The sequence below is a fragment of the Coregonus lavaretus genome, assembly GCF_964263955.1.
Source record: "Coregonus lavaretus genome assembly, chromosome: 5".
Taxonomy (NCBI): Eukaryota; Metazoa; Chordata; class Actinopteri; order Salmoniformes; family Salmonidae; genus Coregonus; species Coregonus lavaretus.
In genome coordinates this window covers 76,222,510-76,244,543 of record NC_139992.1, presented here as the reverse complement: position 1 = coordinate 76,244,543, position 22,034 = coordinate 76,222,510, and the positions used below count along the sequence as shown (strand labels likewise).

The 22,034-nt window shown below is 43.4% G+C and overlaps 1 protein-coding gene across 1 annotated transcript in view; it reads left to right on the top strand.

Moving 5' to 3' along the window:
• The window catches only part of LOC311129159 (alpha-1,3-mannosyl-glycoprotein 4-beta-N-acetylglucosaminyltransferase A-like), a 61,595-nt gene that overhangs the window by 27,085 nt on the left and 12,476 nt on the right, over positions 1-22,034 (top strand). The window contains exons 3-5 of the mRNA XM_084161466.1: positions 16,148-16,315; positions 16,532-16,672; positions 21,593-21,726. Coding sequence (XP_084017592.1) covers positions 16,148-16,315; positions 16,532-16,672; positions 21,593-21,726 — 443 coding nt within the window. The remainder of the gene's footprint in view (positions 1-16,147; positions 16,316-16,531; positions 16,673-21,592; positions 21,727-22,034) is intronic.

Sequence of the window (22,034 nt, the reverse complement as noted above, 5' to 3'; positions counted from 1 at the left end):
TGCATATTTTCGGGCATTTTCTTCAAAGCTGAAACCGTTGTGAAGCCACGCCAATTTCGGAAGAATTGCATTATGGGCCCTAAAATAAGGGCCCTAAAATAACGGAAATCGTACGTATTTTGGCGAATATAGTACGACATCTGGGAAATTGACATACTAACTATATCCATACTATGACCAATAAGCATACTACATACTCAATTTACGTCACAAATAGCGCGGTTAGTATGAGCATTCGAACACAGCTATAGCCTTCAACAAGTAACGTTTGCCTATCAACAATTTTAACGATTAACCCTCGTATGAATATAAAACTACAGTAGACCTACCTTACAACATTACAACAAACCGGGTTTAATTTTGATCAATATCATGTAGATCATTACATGCGGTAAAAGCAAATTGCAACTGAACGTGGGTGTAAGTGAATTCACGGCGATTAGCTGTTTTTTTTTATATGGAAGCTCATACCCGCCACCAAATAAATTCTACATTCCTCATGATTAAACATGCACAATTAGTCGGTGCTTCAGTCGGATCAACTGTAGCCTACTGATAACCACAGCTGCAGGTAGCCTAGAACAGGGCTTCCCAAACTTTTTCACTCAGGCCCCCCTTCCATCATTGGGGAACATCCCTGGCCATGTCTATTTCTATGGGCACAAGCACTGTTCATGACACAAACTGTTCACACCCCTCTTGTTGGCGGAGAGAGAATTTTGCAGGTTTAAAGCTTATTTCCTGCAATTCTACACAGGAGTCACCCATAATTCACCAAATGATATTTTGAAGGAAGAAACAAAGTACTTTAAGCATATGTTTTCTTTTCAGTCGCCTCCATCTCCTCTAACTGAAGCTAATTGTAGAGATTTTTTTTCTATTGATAATGTCAAATTAACAGCCACACAGAAAGACTCATGTGAAGGTGAAATTACAGAGGAGGAACTTCTGGATGCAATTAAAGACTTTAAGTCCGGGAAAACTCCAGGGTTGGATGGCATACCAATCGAGGTATACCAAACCTTTTTTGATATACTAAGAGGACCGTTATTAGCATGTTTTAACCACTCCTATGTAAATGGTAGATTATCTGACACTCAAGAAGAAGGTCTGATCTCATTATTACTGAAACAGGATACAAGTGGAAAATATAAAGATCCAGTCCATTTACAAAATTGGAGGCCCCTTACACTTCAGTGTTGTGATGCAAAAATCCTAGCAAAATGTATAGTGCATAGAATTAAAAAGGTATTGTCGGATATTATTCATTCTAATCAGACAGGTTTTTTACATGGAAGATACATTGGAGATAATATAAGGCAAGTATTGGAAACAATAGAACACTATGGAAAATATGGGAAACCAGGCCTGCTATTCATAGCAGACTTCGAAAAGGCATTTGATAAAGTTCAACTGGGGTTTATATATAAATGCCTGGAGCATTTCAATTTTGGAGAATCTCTTATAAAATGGGTCAAAATCATGTATAGTAACCCTAGGTGTAAAATAGTAAATAATGGCTATTTCTCAGAAAGTTTTAAACTGTCAAGAGGAGTGAAACAAGGTTGTCCACTATCGGCATATCTATTTATTGTGGCCATCGAGATGTTAGCTATTAAAATCAGATCCAATAATAATATCAGAGGATTAGAAATACAGGGCTTAAAAACAAAGGTGTCATTGTACGCAGATGATTCATGTTTTCTTTTAGATCCACAACTAGAATCCCTCCACAGCCTCATAGAGGATCTAGATACATTTTCTAACCTCTCTGGATTAAAACCAAATTATGACAAATGTACTATATTACGTATTGGATCTCTAAAAAATACAATTTTTACATTACCATGTAGTTTACCAATAAAATGGTCTGATGGTGATGTGGATATACTCGGAATACATATCCCAAAGGAAATAAATGATCTCACTTCAATAAATTTTAATAGAAAGTTAGCAAAAATAGATAAAGTCTTACTACCATTGAAAGGAAAATACCTGTCAATTTGTGGAAAAATCACCCTGATTAACTCTTTAGTATTATCCCAGTTTACCTATTTGCTTATGGTCTTGCCTACGCCTAGCAAACAGTTTTTTAAATTATATGAGAAAAAAATATTCAATTTTATTTGGAACGGCAAGCCAGACAAAATTAAAAGAGCATATTTATATAATGAATATGAATTCGGAGGACAGAAATGATTAAATATTAAAGCATTAGACCTATCACTAAAATCTTCAGTCATCCAAAAGTTATACTTAAATCCGAACTGGTTCTCAAGCAAATTAGTAAGATTGTCTCACCCACTGTTCAAGAAAGGCCTTTTTCCCTTTATTCAGATTACAACCTCTCACTTTCAGTTATTTGAAAAGGAAATAATCTCCCAAATGTCACTATTTCTAAAACAAGCCATAGAAAGTTGGTTGCAATTTCAATTTAATCCTCCAGAAACGACAGAACAAATAATGCAACAAATATTGTGGTTAAATTCAAATATACTAATTGACAAAAAACCTTTATTTTTTGACAGAATGTTTAAAAAAGGTATAATCTTTGTAAATGATATCATCGGTAGGACTGGTGGAGTTATGTCGCACATGCAGCTAACAAAAACATATGGAAATGTCTGCTCTACCCAAAATTACAACCAAATAATTGCAGCCTTACCGCAAAAGTGGAAGAGGAAAGTTGAAGGGGGAGAAAGTAAGGAACTTGTCTGTCGGCCTTGCATTAAAGAACATAATTGGTTAAGGAAAACTGTGATAAATAAAAAAGTATATCAGTTTCACTTAAGGACCAAAGGATTGACAGCCGTCCCATATAGATTGCAAAATAGTTGGGAAGAGATCTTTGACGTACCGATCCCATGGCATAGTGTTTATGAACTGACACGCAAAACGACACCGGATTCAAAAATTAGAATCTTTCAATTTAAATTATTATATGAAATTCTTGCTACCAATAGAATGTTATTTATATGGGGGATACAATCTTCCCAGCTCTGCAGATTTTGCTGTGAAGAGACAGAATCATTAGATCATTTTGTTTTGGTTCTGTCCATTTGTAGCTTGTTTTTGGACACAGGTCCAGGAATGGCTAAAGGATTGCAATATTTACCTGGAACTAACCTTGCAGATAGCATTACTGGGTGATCTGAAAAGTCATAGTCAATCAATCAATAATATAATAATACTTTTAGCAAAAATGTTTATTTTTAATTCACAATCTGTAGAAGCAATGAGAATAGAAAGGTTCAGAACTTTTGTAAAACATCACAGTACGGTTGAAATATATATGGCAAATAGAAATCCTATATGGATGGTGTTAAGAGATAGATGGGAGGTATTGAATAGAGTTGAAGGATGGGACTAATAACAAATAACAACAAATAACAACAAAGATAGCTAATAATGTAAGCATACTGTGTCCATAATAAGTATATAGGTTGTATGTTGGGAGCTTTTGGGAAAGAGCACAGTTAGAAAGATATGGCATTTAGAAGCAAACCGGATGGACATCATGAAAATGATCGGAGAGGTTGAGAGTAGAAGAAGTTCAGGAGCAAAAAAATAAAAAATAAAAATAAAAAATATATATTTACATTTACATTTTAGTCATTTAGCAGACGCTCTTATCCAGAGCGACTTACAGGAGCAATTAGGGTTAAGTGCCTTGCTCAAGGGCACATTAACGTCATTTAGCAGACGCTCTTAGCCAGAGCGACTCGCAAATTAATAATAATAATAATATAATAATAATATGCCATTTAGCAGACGCTTTTATCCAAAGCGACTTACAGTCATGCGTGCATACATTTTTGTGTATGGGTGGTCCCGGGGATCGAACCCACTACCTTGGCGTTACAAGCGCCGTGCTCTACCAGCTGAGCTACAGAGGACCAAATTGGTGCGTTCACCCTATAGCCAGTGGGATAACCACTTTACAATTTGGGGGGGGGGTTAGAAGGAACACTTTATCCTATCCCAGGTATTCCTTAAAGAGGTGGGGTTTCAAATGTCTCCGGAAGGTGGTGAGTGACTCCGCTGTCCTGGCGTCGTGAGGGAGCTTGTTCCACCATTGGGGTGCCAGAGCAGCGAACAGTTTTGACTGGGCTGAGCGGGAGCTATGCTTCCGCAGAGGAAGGGGAGCCAGCAGGCCAGAGGTGGATGAACGCAATGCCCTCGTTTGGGTGTAGGGACTGATCAGAGCCTGAAGGTACAGAGGTGCCGTTCCCCTCACTGCTCCATAGGCAAGCACCATGGTCTTGTAGCGGATGCGAGCTTCAACTGGAAGCCAGTGGAGTGTGCGGAGGAGGGGGGTGACGTGAGAGAACTTGGGAAGGTTGAACACCAGACGGGCAGCGGCATTCTGGATGAGTTGTAGGGGTTTAATGGCACAGGCAGGGAGGCCAGCCAACAGCGAGTTGCAGTAGTCCAGACGGGAGATGACAAGTGCCTGGATTAGGACCTGTGCCGCTTCCTGTGTAAGGCAGGGTCGTACTCTCCGAATGTTGTAGAGCATGAACCTGCAGGAGCGGGTCACCGCCTTGATGTTGGCGGAGAACGACAGGGTGTTGTCCAGGGTCACGCCTAGGCTCTTCGCACTCTGGGAGGAGGACACAGCGGAGTTGTCAACCGTGATGGCGAGATCATGGAACGGGCAGTCCTTCCCCGGGAGGAAGAGCAGCTCCGTCTTGCCAGGGTTCAGCTTGAGGTGGTGATCCGTCATCCATACTGATATGTCTGCCAGACATGCAGAGATGCGATTCGCCACCTGGTTATCAGAAGGGGGAAAGGAGAAGATTAGTTGTGTATCGTCAGCGTAGCAATGATAGGAAAGGCCATGTGAGGATATGACAGAGCCAAGTGACTTGGTGTATAGGGAGAAAAGGAGAGGGCCTAGAACTGAGCCCTGGGGGACACCAGTGGTGAGAGCACGTGGTGCGGAGACAGCTTCTCGCCACGCCACTTGGTAGGAGCGACCGGTCAGGTAGGACGCAATCCAGGAGTGAGCCGCGCCGGAGATGCCCAGCTCGGAGAGGGTGGAGAGGAGGATCTGATGGTTCACAGTATCAAAGGCAGCAGACAGGTCTAGAAGGACAAGAGCAGAGGAGAGAGAGTTAGCTTTAGCAGTGCGGAGAGTCTCCGTGACACAGAGAAGAGCAGTCTCAGTTGAATGACCAGTCCTGAAACCTGATTGGTTTGGATCAAGAAGGTCATTCTGAGAGAGATAGCAAGAGAGTTGGCTAAAGACGGCACGCTCAATAGTTTTGGAAAGAAAAGAAAGAAGGGATACTGGTCTGTAGTTGTTGACATCAGTGGGGTCGAGTGTTGGTTTTTTGAGAAGGGGAGCAACTCTCGCTCTCTTGAAGACGGAAGGGACATGGCCAGCGGTCAAGGATGAGTTGATCAGCGAGGTGAGGTAGGGGAGAAGGTCACCGGAGATGGTCTGGAGAAGGGAGGAGGGGATGGGGTCAAGCGGGCAGGTTGTTGGGCGGCCTGCAGTCACAAGTCGCAGGATTTTATCTGGAGAGAGAGGGGAGAAAGAAGTCAAAGCATAGGGTAGGGCAGTGTGAGCAGGACCAGCAGTGTCATTAGACTTAACAAACGAGGATCGGATGTCGTCAACCTTCTTTTCAAAGTGGTTGACGAAGTCATCTACAGAGAGAGAGGAGGGGGGGGGGGGGGGATTCAGGAGGGAGGAAAATGTGGCAAAGAGCTTCCTAGGGTTAGAGGCAGATGCTTGGAATTTAGAGTGGTAGAAGGTGGCCTTAGCAGCAGAAACAGATGAAGAAAATGTAGAGAGGAGGGAGTGAAAAGATGCCAGGTCGGCAGGGAGTTTAGTTTTCTTCCATTTCCGCTCCGCTGCCCGGAGCTCTGTTCTGTGAGCTCGCAATGAGTCATCAAGCCACGGAGCTGGAGGGGAGGACCGAGCCGGCCGGGAGGATAGGGGACACAGAGAGTCAAAGGATGCAGAAAGGGAGGAGAGGAGGGTTGAGGAGGCAGAATCAGGAGATTGGAGGGAGAAGGATTGAGCAGAGGGAAGAGATGATAGGATGGAAGAGGAGAGAGTAGTGGGAGAGAGAGAGCGAAGGTTGCGGCGGCGCATTACCATCTGTGTAGGGGCAGAGTGAGTAGTGTGGGAGGAGAGCGAGAGAGAAAAGGAAACAAAGTAGTGGTCGGAGACATGGAGGGGAGTTGCAGTGAGATTAGTAGAGGAGCAGCATCTAGTGAAGATGAGGTCAAGCGTATTGCCTGCCTTGTGAGTAGGGGGGGACGGTGAGAGGGTGAGGTCAAAAGAGGAGAGGAGTGGAAAGAAGGAGGCAGAGAGAAATGAGTCAAATGTGGACATAGGGAGGTTGAAATCCCCCAAAACTGTGAGGGGTGAGCCATCCTCAGGGAAGGAACTTATCAAGGCGTCAAGCTCATTGATGAACTCTCCGAGGGAACCTGGAGGGCGATAGATGACAAGGATATTAAGCTTAAATGGGCTAGTGACTGTGACAGCATGGAATTCAAATGAGGAGATAGACAGATGGGTTAGGGGAAAAATTGAGAATGTCCACTTGGGAGAGATGAGGATTCCTGTACCACCACCCCTCTGACCAGATGCTCTCGGGGTATGCGAGAACACATGGTCAGACGAGGAGAGAGCAGTAGGAGTAGCAGTGTTTTCAGTGGTGATCCATGTTTCCGTCAGCGCCAGGAAGTCGAGGGACTGGAGGTTGGCATAGGCTGGGATGAAGTCAGCTTTGTTGGCAGCAGAACGGCAGTTCCAGAGGCTGCCTGCGACCTGGAACTCCACGTGGGTGGTGCGTGCAGGGACCACCAGGTTAGAGAGGCAGCAGCCACGCGGTGTGGTGCGTTTGTGTAGCCTGTGCAGAGAGGAGAGAACAGGGATAGGCAGAGACATAGTTGACAGGCTGTAGCAAATGGCTACAAAAATGCAGAGGAGATCGGAATGAAATGAGCTAAGCATCTGGGAGCGGAGAGAGCAGGGCCTCCCTCACCAAAAACGTCTACCTCAGAAACTAAAATTGTTTCACTGAACCACCCGAACAAAAACTCTCCCAACTTCCGCCTTTAGAAATCAGAATTGTTGTGAACCACAGCGGTTCAATGTTTAAAGGAATAGACTCAACCCACTTTATTCAGCTAGCCAACTATGACACCATAGCTAACTAGCAAGCTAGCATCCAATAACAATAACACACCGTTTAGCACCAACACTTGGTCACAACAAACCACCAATAGTGTGATAACACACTAAACAGATCATTCGTGTCTGTGTCAAGTTCCTTTCATGACGCAGCAATGATTAGACGTTGGCTAGCTAGGACAAGTATATTGTATTTAGCTACTACCGTACAGTTAGCTGGTCGTGTTGGGTAGCTAGCAATGGCCACTGTGTTGACTTTGTTTGAAGAACGGCTAGCTAGCTAGCTTCGTGCTACACCCGGCACACAATGGCTATTGTGTTGACTCTGACTCTGTTCGAAAAAACGGCTAGGTAGCTCGCTTCGTGCTACAGCCGGCACTGCCAAGACACAGTAACTACACACAACAACCCACGATGCCTAGCTATGACGCCGTAGCTAACTTGCAAGCTAGCATCCATTAACACACAATTTAGCATCAATACTTGGTTACAACAAACTGCCAAGAGTGTGTTAGCACACTAAACAGATAATTCAAGTCCGTGTCTAGTTCCTTTCATAACGCAGCAAAAAAAAAATTTAACGTTGGCTAGGACTACATTAACATTGGAACCAGCTCTCCAGCGTTGCTAATCGTTACCAGTAGCTACCCGCTAGCTAGCTAGCCTCGTGCTTCGATACTAACCTACAATTACCTACGGAAACCTACAATAACAACATTACTAACCTATAATAAATACAATACCTAACTACGGCTAACTACCTACCTACGATCTAATACATGGTTAAGCAAAAATTAAACGTTGGCTAGCACTACATTAACATTGGGACCAGCTCTCTAGCGTTGCTAATCGTTACCAGTAGCTACCCGTTAGCTAGCTAGCCTCGTGCTTCGATACTAACCTACAATTACCTACGGAAACCTACAATAACAACAATACTAACCTATAATAAATACAATACCTAACTACGGCTAACTACCTACCTACGATCTAATACATGGTTAAGCAAAAATTAAACGTTGGCTAGCACTACATTAACATTGGGACCAGCTCTCTAGCGTTGCTAATCGTTACCAGTAGCTACCCGTTAGCTAGCTAGCCTCGTGCTTCGATACGAACCTACAATTACCTACGGAAACCTACAATAACAACAATACTAACCTATGATAAATACAATACCTAACTACAGCTAACTACCTACCTACGATCTAATACATGGTTAAGCTTTACTCAACACCATATGAGAAGCTTACCTCCAGCTAGAGAAAAACACATATATATATATATATATATATATATAGAATTATTGTAAAATTAACTCTGTCCATAAGGTGTAGATAGTAAGTATAGACCGGAAGTAGAGGCCTGGGCGTTGTTGTTCACTAATTTACTCCAAGTAGGGAAAGGATGGTGGGGTTGAAAAGTAATAAAGGGGAATATATATATAAAAAATAAAATAAAAACATGGGGGATTGGAAGTGATGCAGACAATTACATTGATAGAAGATACAATATATCTGCAATATTAAGCTGATCCATTCCCCCCCCCCCAAAAAAAAATTTAAAATAAAAAAGGAAACTAATAATTTAAAAAAAACAAAAAAAAAAATTCTACACATTTTTGTCATGGGATGCATAGAAAATGTTGCAGTTGTAAAGCTAATTTTCTTGCAATTCTATACAATTTGCCATGTCTAATGTGTATTCATGTGATATTTGAAAGACTCGAACATTACTACAAATTCTATGGGCTGAAAAACCTAGCAAAAATACTTTGTTTTGGTCTGGTCATTTCTGACAAGTTATAAATGGCTCTTTAAGGTATGTAATGACTGACATGACAAAAGGAAAACTGATGATGCACTACCAAAATTCAAAATTGCATCTTGTGCATTCTACTATTACAACTTTCAAGAGAAAGTTGAAAGCTGGACTGAGTTCCTTTTTAAAAAAGGAACCACTGGCCTAGAGAAGCCTATGCGCTCTGATCCCATCCGGGCCAGGGGAAACGAAAGGTAATGTTTTTATAGCCTAAGCTATGTGTATATACACTACCGGTCAAAGGTTTTAGAACACCTACTCAATCAAGGGTTTTTCTTTATTTTTATTATTTTCTACATTGTAGAATAATAGTGAAGATATCAAAACTAGGAAATAACACATATGGAATCATGTAGTAACCAAAAAAGTGTTAAACAAATCAAAATATATTGTATATTTGAGATTCTTCAAATAGCCACCCTTTGCCTTGATGACAGCTTTGCACACTTGGCATAAACTGGCTCTTTCAGGAGGAATGGTCCAAAATTCATCCAATATATTGTGGGAAGCTTGTGGAAGGCTACCCGTAACGTTTGACCCAAGTTAAACAATTTAAAGGCAATGCAACAAATACTAATTGAGTGTATGTAAACTTCTGACCCACTGGGAATGTGATGAAATAAATAAAAGCTGAAATAAATAATTCTCTACTATTATTCTGACATTTCACATTCTTAAAATAAAGTGGTGATTAAATGTCAGGAATTGTGAAAAACTGAGTTTAAATGTATTTGGCTGAGGTGTATGTAAACTTCCGACTTCAACTGTATTATATATACAGTGGGGAAAAAAAGTATTTAGTCAGCCACCAATTGTGCAAGTTCTCCCACTTAAAAAGATGAGAGAGGCCTGTAATTTTCATCATAGGTACACGTCAACTATGACAGACAAATTGAGAAAGTGAAAATCACATTGTAGGATTTTTAATGAATTTATTTGCAAATTATGGTGGAAAATAAGTATTTGGTCACCTACAAACAAGCAAGATTTCTGGCTCTCACAGACCTGTAACTTCTACTTTAAGAGGCTCCTCTGTCCTCCACTCGTTACCTGTATTAATGGCACCTGTTTGAATTTGTTATCAGTATAAAAGACACCTGTCCACAACCTCAAACAGTCACACTCCAAACTCCACTATGGCCAAGACCAAAGAGCTGTCAAAGGACACCAGAAACAAAATTGTAGACCTGCACCAGGCTGGGAAGACTGAATCTGCAATAGGTAAGCAGCTTGGTTTGAAGAAATCAACTGTGGGAGCAATTATTAGGAAATGGAAGACATACAAGACCACTGATAATCTCCCTCGATCTGGGACTCCAAGCAAGATCTCACCCCGTGGGGTCAAAATGATCACAAGAACGGTGAGCAAAAATCCCAGAACCACACGGGGGGACCTAGTGAATGACCTGCAGAGAGCTGTGACCAAAGTAACAAAGCCTACCATCAGTAACACACTACGCCGCCAGGGACTCAAATCCTGCAGTGCCAGACGTGTCCCCCTGCTTAAGCCAGTACATGTCCAGGCCCGTCTGAAGTTTGCTAGAGTGCATTTGGATGATCCAGAAGAGGATTGGGAGAATGTCATATGGTCAGATGAAACCAAAATAGAACTTTTTGGTAAAAACTCAACTCGTCGTGTTTGGAGGACAAAGAATGCTGAGTTGCATCCAAAGAACACCATACCTACTGTGAAGCATGGGGGTGGAAACATCATGCTTTGGGGCTGTTTTTCTGCAAAGGGACCAGGACGACTGATCCGTGTAAAGGAAAGAATGAATGGGGCCATGTATCGTGAGATTTTGAGTGAAAACCTCCTTCCGTCAGCAAGGGCATTGAAGATGAAACGTGGCTGGGTCTTTCAGCATGACAATGATCCCAAACACACCGCCCGGGCAACGAAGGAGTGGCTTCGTAAGAAGCATTTCAAGGTCCTGGAGTGGCCTAGCCAGTCTCCAGATCTCAACCCCATAGAAAATCTTTGGAGGGAGTTGAAAGTCTGTTGCCCAGCGACAGCCCCAAAACATCACTGCTCTAGAGGAGATCTGCATGGAGGAATGGGCCAAAATACAAGCAACAGTGTGTGAAAACCTTGTGAAGACTTACAGAAAACATTTGACCTGTGTCATTGCCAACAAAGGGTATATAACAAAGTATTGAGAAACTTTTGTTATTGACCAAATACTTATTTTCCACCATAATTTGCAAATAAATTCATAAAAAATCCTACAATGTGATTTTCTGGATTTTTTTGTCTGTCATAGTTGACGTGTACCTATGATGAAAATTACAGGCCCCTCTCATCTTTTTAAGTGGGAGAACTTGCACAATTGGTGGCTGACTAAATACTTTTTTCCCCCACTGTATATGATGGGTTTTTTGTTAGTGTCTAGCAGAGAGTCAATCAGCTCTTTTAAAATCCAGTTTCAACTGTTCAGAGCTGCCCTTCATAATGTCATTAAAACCCACATGGACTACGATAGAATCGATTTCCATGTCCTGATGTAGTACATTCGGGAGCAGCTTAGTAATGTCATTTACTCAAGCTCCGGGATAGGACATTGTTTTTGCACCAGGAACGATCACATTTCTTACCATGGAGCTGCCCAAAATCACGGCTTGCGAGAAGGACGAGGAAATCCGCCCACTCCCACGCTTCACAGGATGCAGGCCTCCGACAGATGGAGAATCCCCGCTCGATCCAGAGCAGGGACGGAAGGTTGCCGACGTCGACTTCGAAATCGCAGTAGTAGGCACTGCGGCCAGAGACACAGGCACCCCCAGCGACGAAGGTGCTGGAAGATCAGGCTCCAGGACGGCGAAACTATTAGTTGTTTGTATCCGTTCCGGGCCTGTCGTTGGTAGTGTATACTGTTTTGCGGGAGGTTGCTGTCTTTGGCTTCCATGGCTCGTGACATGCGACCATCGTTGATTGCCTTTCTCATCATGCTGTGCTCCTTCAACGGCGCTATCAGATGGGGGAGCACCGGGCAACACCGGCCAGTCGGATAACGACAAACGAGAAGGCGGAGACGCATCCAACAAGCGCGAACGCCGTCCAGCCACCAGTGTAGAAAATGTGAACATTCCACTCTGCGTTTTCCCCAGTTTCTTACGTAGGCTGGCGACCTGCGTGATCAAGGAAGCCACCTCAAGCCTATAATCCTTGGCAAGTAAACAATTTGCTGCATTGGAACTCCGAGTGATCCGGTTTGTCCTGAAACAAAGCGTAATAGATACAGCTCCTACAGCGCTGGAACCGTTCATTTAGTTCTCCAGACAAAGAGGGCTCCATTGCAAAACTCATCTGGTACCAACTTCGTTAGCTTGATGGCTAGCAGCTTAGCCATCAGTGGCTTGGAGACACAATATGATTTGACTGCTCTTCTCTGTCTGTGTTCATCATTTCCCCCCCCCCCCCCCCCCTCCGTGTTGGAACATCTGACCTACTTTAAGAAAAGAGCCTAGAAACGTGTTGCCGTGCTCCAGGCTGCTGCAAGGCATTGTGGGATGGCATGGAAGTCGCAGGTGCACCTCAATAGGGAGACAGTCACTCACAGACGCGCACCAACTGCTTTCCTCTTCACACATTCTCCATTTTTACTCTCTAATGGGTATGACACACACAACAAAGCACTAATGGATGTCTAGATTGATTTTTATTGTGCCAGTCTCAACGTGTTGTATGGGAACTATTAGTGTCTCCTGCCCATATACAGGGTGTTGCTGTGAAGGCGAAGATGAGATATTTGGAGAGGGGGTGTAAAATAGTTTTAGAAAATCAATTGACCTGATTGGAACTTTGGAGAGATGCCTGGATCTCAAGATGAAGAGGACACTTAGAGAGAGGGAAAGTGAGAACATTTCAGCATCAAGTTAACTCAGCCACCCACATAAATAATGTCACACACACACACACACACACACACACTAAAACTGCATATGTACCTCTTCAGCACTCATGAACACACCGTCAGCAGCATAAATCAGTGAGGGGTATGGAAGTCACACACACAAGGTCAGTGTCACGGTAGGAAGTACAGTTGAAGTCGGAAGTTTACATACACCTTAGCCAAATACATTTAAACTCAATTTTTCACAATTCCTGACATTTAATCCTAGTAGAAATTCCCTGTTTTAGGTCAGTTAGGATCACCACTTTATTTTAAGAATGTGAAATATCAGAATAATAGTAGAGAATTATTTATTTCAGCTTTTAGTTCTTTCATCACATTCCCAGTGGGTCAGAAGTTTACATACACTCAATTAGTATTTGGTAGCATTGCCTTTAAATTGTTTAACTTGGGTCAAACGTTTCGGGTAGCCTTCCACAAGCTTCCCACAATAAGTTGGGTGAATTTTGGCCCATTCCTCCTGACAGAGGTGGTGTAACTGAGTCAGGTTTGTAGGCCTCCTTGCTCGCACAGGCTTTTTCAGTTCTGCCCACACATTTTCTATAGTATTGAGGTCAGGGCTTTGTGATGGCCACTCCAATACCTTGACTTTGTTGTCCTTAAGCCATTTTGCCACAACTTTGGAAGTATGCTTGGGGTCATTGTCCATTTGGAAGACCCATTTGTGACTAAGCTTTAACTTCCTGACTGATGTCTTGATGTTACTTCAATGTATCCACATCATTTTCCTTCCTCATGATGCCATCTATTTTGTGAAGTGCACCAGGCCCTCCTGCAGCAAAGCACCCCCACAGCATGATGCTGCCACCCCCTTGCTTCACGGTTAGGATGGTGTTCTTCGGCTTGCAAGCCACTGCCTTTTTCCTCCAAACATAACGATGGTCATTATGGCCAAACAGTTCTATTTTTGTTTCATCAGACCAGAGGACATTTCTCCAAAAAGTATGATCTTTGTCCCCATGTGCAGTTGCAAACCGTAGTCTGGCTTTTTTTATGGCGGTTTTGGAGCAGTGGCTTCTTCCTTGCTGAGCGGCCTTTCAGGTTATGACGATATAGGACTCGTTTTACTGTGGATATAGATACATTTGTACCGGTTTCCTCCAGCATCTTCACAATGTCATTTGCTGCTGTTCTGGGATTGATTTGCACTTTTCGCACCAAAGTACGTTCATCTCTAGGAGACAGAACACGTCTCCTTCCTGAGCAGTATGACGCTGCGTGGTCCCATGGTGTTTATACTTGGGTACTATTGTTTGTACAGATGAACGTGGTGCCTTCAGGCGTTTTGAAATTGCTCCCAAGGATGAACCAGATTTGTGGAAATATATCCACAGGTACACCTCCAATTGACTCAAATGATGTCAATTAGCCTATCAGAAGCTTCTAAAGCATGACATTTTCTGGAATTTTCCAAGCTGTTTAAAGGCACAGTCAACTTAATGTATGTAGACTTCTGACCCACTGGAATTGTGATACAGTGAATTATAAGTGAAATAATCTGTCTGTAAACAATTGTTGGAAAAATTACGTGTCATGCACAAAGTAGATGTCCTTACCGACTTGCCAAAACTATAGTTTGTTAACAAGACATTTTGTGGAGTGGTTGAAAAACGAGTTTTAATGACTCCAACCTAAGTGTATGTAAACTTCCGACTTCAACTGTAGGTGTGCAAAGTCATTAACTGCATTTTGGAGTGTATGTTGCTAGTAGCCTATGTGTGGTAGTGATTTTGACTGCACATCATAAAGGCTGTGTGTGTTTTCACAACATGTGATATTAATTTTTTCTTTCACTGCCAACAAAGAGGTGTGGGTGTGTGTTATTGATCCTGTCAGAGAGTGAATAACTCAAGGAGACTTTCTGTTAGGGTGGTGTGTTCTCTCATTGTGTGCTGCGTCTCAGAACAGGCAGGTTCTTCAGCATTTCCTCTCTAGCAACACCACATACTGTTGATTCTGGGCGGCTCCCTGCACCTGCTTCCTCTCTATGGTTAGAGGGAAACAACCGTGCAGGCTAGGGAGGGGACACACACACACACACACACACACAGCAATGTCATGATTCTAGACTGAGTGTGTTGTAATTGTGTACCGTAAAACTTTCACTAATAGCCCAGCCGTTTATATGCTTCAATCACTGAACACAACCAGCGCTTATTAGAGACAGGCTTCTATTTGAGCCAAGCGTCTATTTCCTTAAGCACACAACTTTTGCTCAATCAAATGTTGAAAAGACTACCACACAGTTTGTGACCAGTATAAACATTATAACAAATCCATTGCAGATCAGACTTGCAAAGACTAGGCTGCCTATCATACACCGTCGATTTCGTGCTTCAGCACCATACTCTCTCATTGCGCCTCGTTGCGCCTTGTATCCCCCGTAGTTGCAGCGAGATCACAGCAGATAGACTTCAGTATTCAATGTTTGTCCTGGTCCCCAGTACATCGGGGGATGCCTTCAATACCGTCCACTAAGGGCAACATAACCACCTATTACTCTATGCTTATCGTCAGGTTTTTTTCTTCAGTTTTAACAACCTTAGGTAGAGGGGGATAAAGAGATGGAAAGATAGCTTGATAGATGGAGGGAGTACTAGGAAGAGTGAGTCTGAGGAAAGAAAAAAACGAGAACACACTTGCATATGCACAAAAATAACTACTGTACATTCTGAGACATTCATTCACATTTCCACATTGCTGTGTGTGGTCTAGCTTCTTGTATGAATTATATAAGAGCATTGTCTTAGTGGAGCTAATCCTCGCATGTTGACTTGGGCTTAGGAAGGTTGAGGTGCACACTTTCTCTCTTGCACGTATGCACACACACATACATATCAAAAAGGAGGAGACAAAGACACACACTGTATAACAGGCTGGTTTCTCAGTAAAACCCAGGCAGGAGCACTTACCCCTGTCCATCTCCTCCTTTCTGACCACAACCTCCCCTCAACCTTCTGATAACCTTCCTTCAACTCCCCAGTCCAGATAACAGTACCAGGAACAGGGTTTCTCATAACACTAAACCACCACCACATAATACTCAGTATTTTCAAGATATGACAACACTATCTACTACCACAGCACTAAAGGGGAAGTATACTGCCCCCACAGTTTGTAAAGGTTCTTACAACACTTAATAATCTATTTTGTATTAGAAGTTGTTACATGACTATTAGCCTACACTGGGACACAGTGAGAGTTAATGTTGGAATAAAGAGCAGGATAACTAATCCTTCCCCTCTCTCTGTCCCTATAGAGAAGTTGGTAGCGTACCAGAGGGAGTTCCATGCCCTGAAAGAGCGCCTCCGTGTGGCCGAGCACCGGACCCTGCAGCGCTCCTCAGAGCTCAACAACATCCTGGAGCAGTTCAGACGGGCCATCGCTGAGACTAACGGCAGTAAGGACGCTCTCGCCAACTTCTCAGGTACACACACCATATATTTTACTATCCTTGTGGGGATCTAAAATTGATTTCCATTACAACCCATCCCCCCCCCCCCCAACTATTCTACCAGTTGTAATTTTATGATTCTCAACCATTCTACCAGTTGTAAGTATCATTCTCAACCATTCGACCAGTTGTAAATATCATTCTCAACCATTCTACCATCTCCGATTCCTTCCTGTATGATTATGGCAGATGAGACCCAGAAGCTGCTGAAGGAGCTAGCCAGTAGGAAGCCCCTTCAGGTGCCGAACATCTACCACCACATGCCTCACCTGCTCAACAATGAGGGCAGCCTGCAACCCGCTGTCCAGGTGGGCATGGGCCGCACCGGAGGTAAGAGAGACACACGCTCGCTCGCACACACATTCCTATTGTCAGCCCTGTCCTAGGCTAGTGTGTTACACGGCCTCCCATCAGGACCTTTTGAGGTCAGTGTGTGTTTGTGACTTCAGGCATAGTGGTGAGCGATTAGTCTTGCTATTGTAGCCCGGAGGCCAATCTAGGCCCCAGTCTCACTCAGACCCCTATTGTCCTACACAGCATGGTCACTATATCACATTCTCCTAAAGAGGTGTGTGTGTGTTAGACAGGGTTAGGAGGATGAGCAGGGTCAAGGGCCGGTAAGTAAGGTGAGGAGAGTGTTAACATGACTAATTGGACTTCCCAGTGACTAGACAGGCTTTAGGGAGGACATACATGTTCTAAAGGGTGGAGGACACTAGCTGGCAGTTTGGAACAAACACACAACACTGTGTCTCTTGTATCTCCTTTGTCTCATCAAAGCCCAGTGACATCAGTTTGATGTTTGCCCAGACGGACTCTGAGACAAAGAAAGAGGAAGACAACAGTTTTTTGGTGTTATGTGTGTAACATGTGTGTCATCTGTGGATGCAGACAGGTCTTTTGAAGCCTTTTGATAGCTCTTTGTCTGGTTTTTCTCTGAGGTAGAGGCTCTGATCCTCTCATAGGGTGTCTGTTGACATCCTACTCCACTGTGATGCCTGCTCCTTTGTTGCCGTTATTGGCTGATTAGTTTAGCCTGAGAGTTGTTTTTGTGTTCTGGTGTGGGGGGGGGTCATACTGTATGGAAACATGTTGTGGTTGTTGTGCTGCTGCTCTCCTGACAAATCAAATTTTATTGGTCACATACACATATTTAGCAGATGTTGTTGCGGGTGTACTGTTGTGTTCCTAGCGCCGACAGTGCAGTAGTATCTAACAATTCAGTTAATATCTAACAAGTGATGGACAATAACTTGGTTTAGGGTCAAGAGCTCCCTACCGGCCCTCCCCTCTCAATCTCCCCCTCTCTCATCAAGTCTTTCACTCTCTATCCTCTCATCTCTCCCTCTCATTCTCTTTCCGTTCTCTCTTCCTCAATTTCTCTCTCTCTGTCTCTGTCTCTCTGTCTCTGTCTCTCTGTCTCTCTCTCTCTCTCTCTCTCTCTCTCTCTCTCTCTCTCTCTCTCTCTCTCTCTCTCTCTCTCTGTCTCTCTCTCTCTCTGTCTCTCTCTGTCTCTCTCTGTCTCTCTCTGTCTCTCTCTGTCTCTCTCTGTCTCTCTCTGTCTCTCTCTCTCTCTCTGTCTCTCTCTCTCTCTCTCTCTCTCTCGCTCGCTGTCTCTCTCTCTCTGTGTGTGTGTGTGTGTGTGTGTGTGTGAGAGAGGGTGTTTGACATTAGGGTTATTTAAAGCAGTGCAAATTGGGACATCTGAATGCAGAGAGCGAGATGGAGAGAGAAAAAAAGTTAATGAAAAAGATGATGAGAGAATGGGAGTAGGAGGGACTTTCTCTCTCCAGCCTGTCTTTTAGGCATGACTCATAGGGAACATAAAGACTGTGTGTATTGTATCTATTCATATGTATTCTGGTTTTATTTTGGTACATTTGTCTATCGTTTTGTATGTTCTATTTTTATATAATTGTTTGGGAATGAGTGATTGACGATGATTGCCATGTAGCCTGATGTTTGAGTGTTATGTACTAGCCTAGCTAGCAGTTAGCAGGGGGAAGCTGATTGCCTTGAGGTCCATTAATCCCTACTGGTATTGGATCTGGTGTCTGAGGGGCTTAGGATCTAGGACGGGGTTCCCCAACTGGCTCTATTTGGCTCGCGGGTGGTTTTATTTTGTCCCCTAAGTTTTCTGAGCAACAAAATTACATGTTCCGGCCCCCTGACCATCCGCTCAATAAATAATTGGCCCGCGGCTGAATCTAGTTGATCCCTTGTCTAGGATCTAAACTCAAACACATCACCCCTCTATCTCTACTAGGCCTTACTATACACCCATGCACACACTGGACACACATACACCCCCCGCCCCATTCTGTTTGTACGCAGACGTCAGCTCACCAATCACCATTCCTCTGTCAGAGGAGCTGAGGCACAGATGGATGTGATGATTAGGGTTCTTTTCTGAGAGAGATGATGGGGGGAGAAAGGGGTTGAGTGATGGCATGAGAAGTAAACAAAACTGGAGGGAGGGATGGTTTTGGTGAGTGTTTGTTTCCCCCCTCCCTCATTGTGTCCCTTTAGCTTCCATTTGCACTTGTGTTCTCCCTCTCACCAGCTTCTCTCTTTCTTCCTCCCTATGTCGCTCTCTCTCGCTCTGCCTCACACTCTTTTCTTGGTCTCTTTTCCTCTCCCTAATCTCTCTCCTTTCATCCTCAACCTACTTTCCTGGTCCTGTGTGTCTCTGTGCTGTTCTGTGCTGTGTGAAGGGACACAAAGCAAAACAAGGACCGACTCTCCATGCTGCACAGATCACACTCCACCACTTTCATCTCTCTCTCAATTCAATTCAATTTAAGGGCTTAATTGGCATAGGAAACATATGTTAACATTGCCAAAGCAAGTGAAGTAGATAGTAAACAAAAGTGAAATAAACAGTAAACATTAACAGTAAACATTACACTCAGAAGTTCCACAAGAATAAAGACATTTCAAATGTCATATTATGTGTATATATATATATACAGTGTTGTAACAATGTGCAAATAGTTAAAGTACAAATGGGAAAATAAATAAACATAAATATGGGTTGTATTTACAATGGTGTTTGTTCTTCACTGGTTGCCCTTTTCTTGTGGCAACCGGTCACAAATCTTGCTAATCTTGCTGCTGTGATGGCACACTGTGGTTTTTCACCCAGTAGATAAGGCAGTTTATCAAAATTGGGTTTGTTTTCGAATTCTTTGTGGATCTCTGTAATCTGAGGGAAATATGTGTCTCTAATATGGTCATACATTTGGCAGGTTAGGAAGTGCAGCTCAGTTTCCACCTCATTTTGTGGGCAGTGTGCACATAGCCTGTCTTCTCTTGAGAGCCAGGTCTGCTTACGGCGGCCTTTCTCAATAGCAAGGCTATGCTCACTGAGTCTGTACATAGTCAAAGCTTTCCTTAATTTTGGGTCAGTCGCTGTGGTCAGGTATTCTGCCACTGTGTACTCTCTGTTTAGAGCCAAATAGCATTCTAGTTTGCTCAGTTTTTTTGTTAATTCTTTCCAATGTGCCAAGTAATTCTCTTTTTGTTTTCTCATGATTTGGTTGGGTCTAATTGGGTTGTTGTTGTCCTGGGGCTCTGTGGGGTCTGTTTGTGTTTGTGAACAGAGCCCCAGGACCAGCTTACTTAATAATAAATAAATAATATGCTATTTAGCAGACGCTTTTATCCAAAGCGACTTACAGTCATGTGTGCATACATTTTTACGTATGGGTGGTCCCGGGGTCGAACCCACTACCCTGGCGTTACAAGCGCCATGCTCTACCAATTGAGCTACAGAGGACCACACTTACTTACTTAGGGGACTCTTCTCCAAGTTCATCACTTTGTAGGTGATTGCTTTGTTATGGAAGGTTTGGGAATCGCTTCCTTTTCAGTGTAGTCCCCTGTAGCTCAGTTGGTAGAGCATGGCGCTTGCAACGCCAGGGTTGTGGGTTCGTTTTCCACGGGGGGCCAGTATGAAAATGTATGCACTCACTAACTGTAAGTCGCTCTGGATAAGAGCGTCTGCTAAATGACTAAAATGTAAATATAAGTGGTTATAGAATTTAACGGCTCTTTTCTGGATTTTGATAATTAGTGGGTATCGGCCTAATTCTGCTCTGCATGCATTATTTGGTGTTTTTCGTTGTACACAGAGGATATTTTTGCAGAATTCTGCATGCAGAGTCTCAATTTGTTGTTGGTGAGTGGACCCCAGACCTCACAACCATAAAGGGCAATGGGTTCTATAACTGATTCAAGTATTTTTAGCCAGATCCTAATTGGTAGGTCAAATTTTGTTCCTTTTGATGGCATACAGGGCCCTTCTTGCCTTGTCTCTCAGATCTCGCACTCTCTCTCTCTCTCTCTCTCTCGCTCTCGCTCTCTCTGTCTTGCTCTCTCCTTCTCTCGCGCTCTCTCTCTCTCACTCACACACACACACACACACACACTCATTCATTCACAGTCTTTCAGTCTGTGAATTGTCTTCCCTGACCGTTCCCCCTTATTTTCCAGTGTTTGCCCTAGAGCTACTCTCCATATTGGCACCATAATAGAGAATAAACACCCACACACTGTAGATGTGAAGTTCTGTACCATAGTGCTACAGTCACTGTTGTTCTCATTCTCACTCCTGGTGCAGAAGGATATTGTTTTGGGGAGAAAGAATACATGTGAATATTTTCCTTTTTCTGCCCCACAATTTGAATTTTGAAAGGCAAACATCCCACGCTCGCCAGTCTAAAATAAGAAAGAGAGGGTGGGAGCGAGGGAGTAAATAATGTGGTCCTCAGCGAGAATGAAGAGCAGAGTGCTATTGAGTAGTGCACACACGCAGCCCTGTTCCCCAGAGAAGGGATCCCTGGGCCTATTGTGTCTGTGTAGTACAAATGGAGTGATATGTCTGTAGTACAGTCTCTTCTATTCCAGTGTGGTGTGGTTTTCACTGAATCTCCCCATCTAAGGTACAGAACTGTCTCTCTTCCCCCTTCAGGACACATACGGTAGGACTGATAGCCAGGAGAATAACAGTAGCTGCTGTCTCACCCATCTCCCTTGCTCTCTCTGTCTGTCTCTTTCTCTCTCTCTCTCTCTCTCTCTCTCTCTCTTTCCTTAGTTGAACTTCTGCCCTCCATGAACTGAAAATGTTTGTTTTCTTAAAATACAATGCGACTTAAGAGTTACCACATTTAACACGTCCTGTTCTCTGCCTGTGTTTCTTCCTCTATGGTCTGACCCTGTTCTTACCCGGGTCCTCTCATTTCCGCCCAGTCTCCATGGTGATGGGTATTCCTACCGTAAAGCGTAAAGTGAAGTCGTACCTGGCCGAGACTCTGCACTCGCTCATCGACAAGCTCTCACCTGAGGAGAAACTCGACTGTGTCATCATCGTCTTCGTTGGAGAGGTGGGGGGAAAAATTATCATACTCTCACGCCAATGCTCACGTGCACGTTCTCTCACTCACTCACTCACTCACTCACTCTCACATATATATATATATGTATGTGTGTGTGTGTGTGTGTGTGTGTGTATACAGTGGGGAAAAAAAGTATTTAGTCAGCCACCAATTGTGCAAGTTCTCCCACTTAAAAAGATGAGAGAGGCCTGTAATTTTCATCATAGGTACACGTCAACTATGACAGACAAATTGAGATTTTTTAAAAAGAAAATCACATTGTAGGATTTTTAATGAATTTATTTGCAAATTATGGT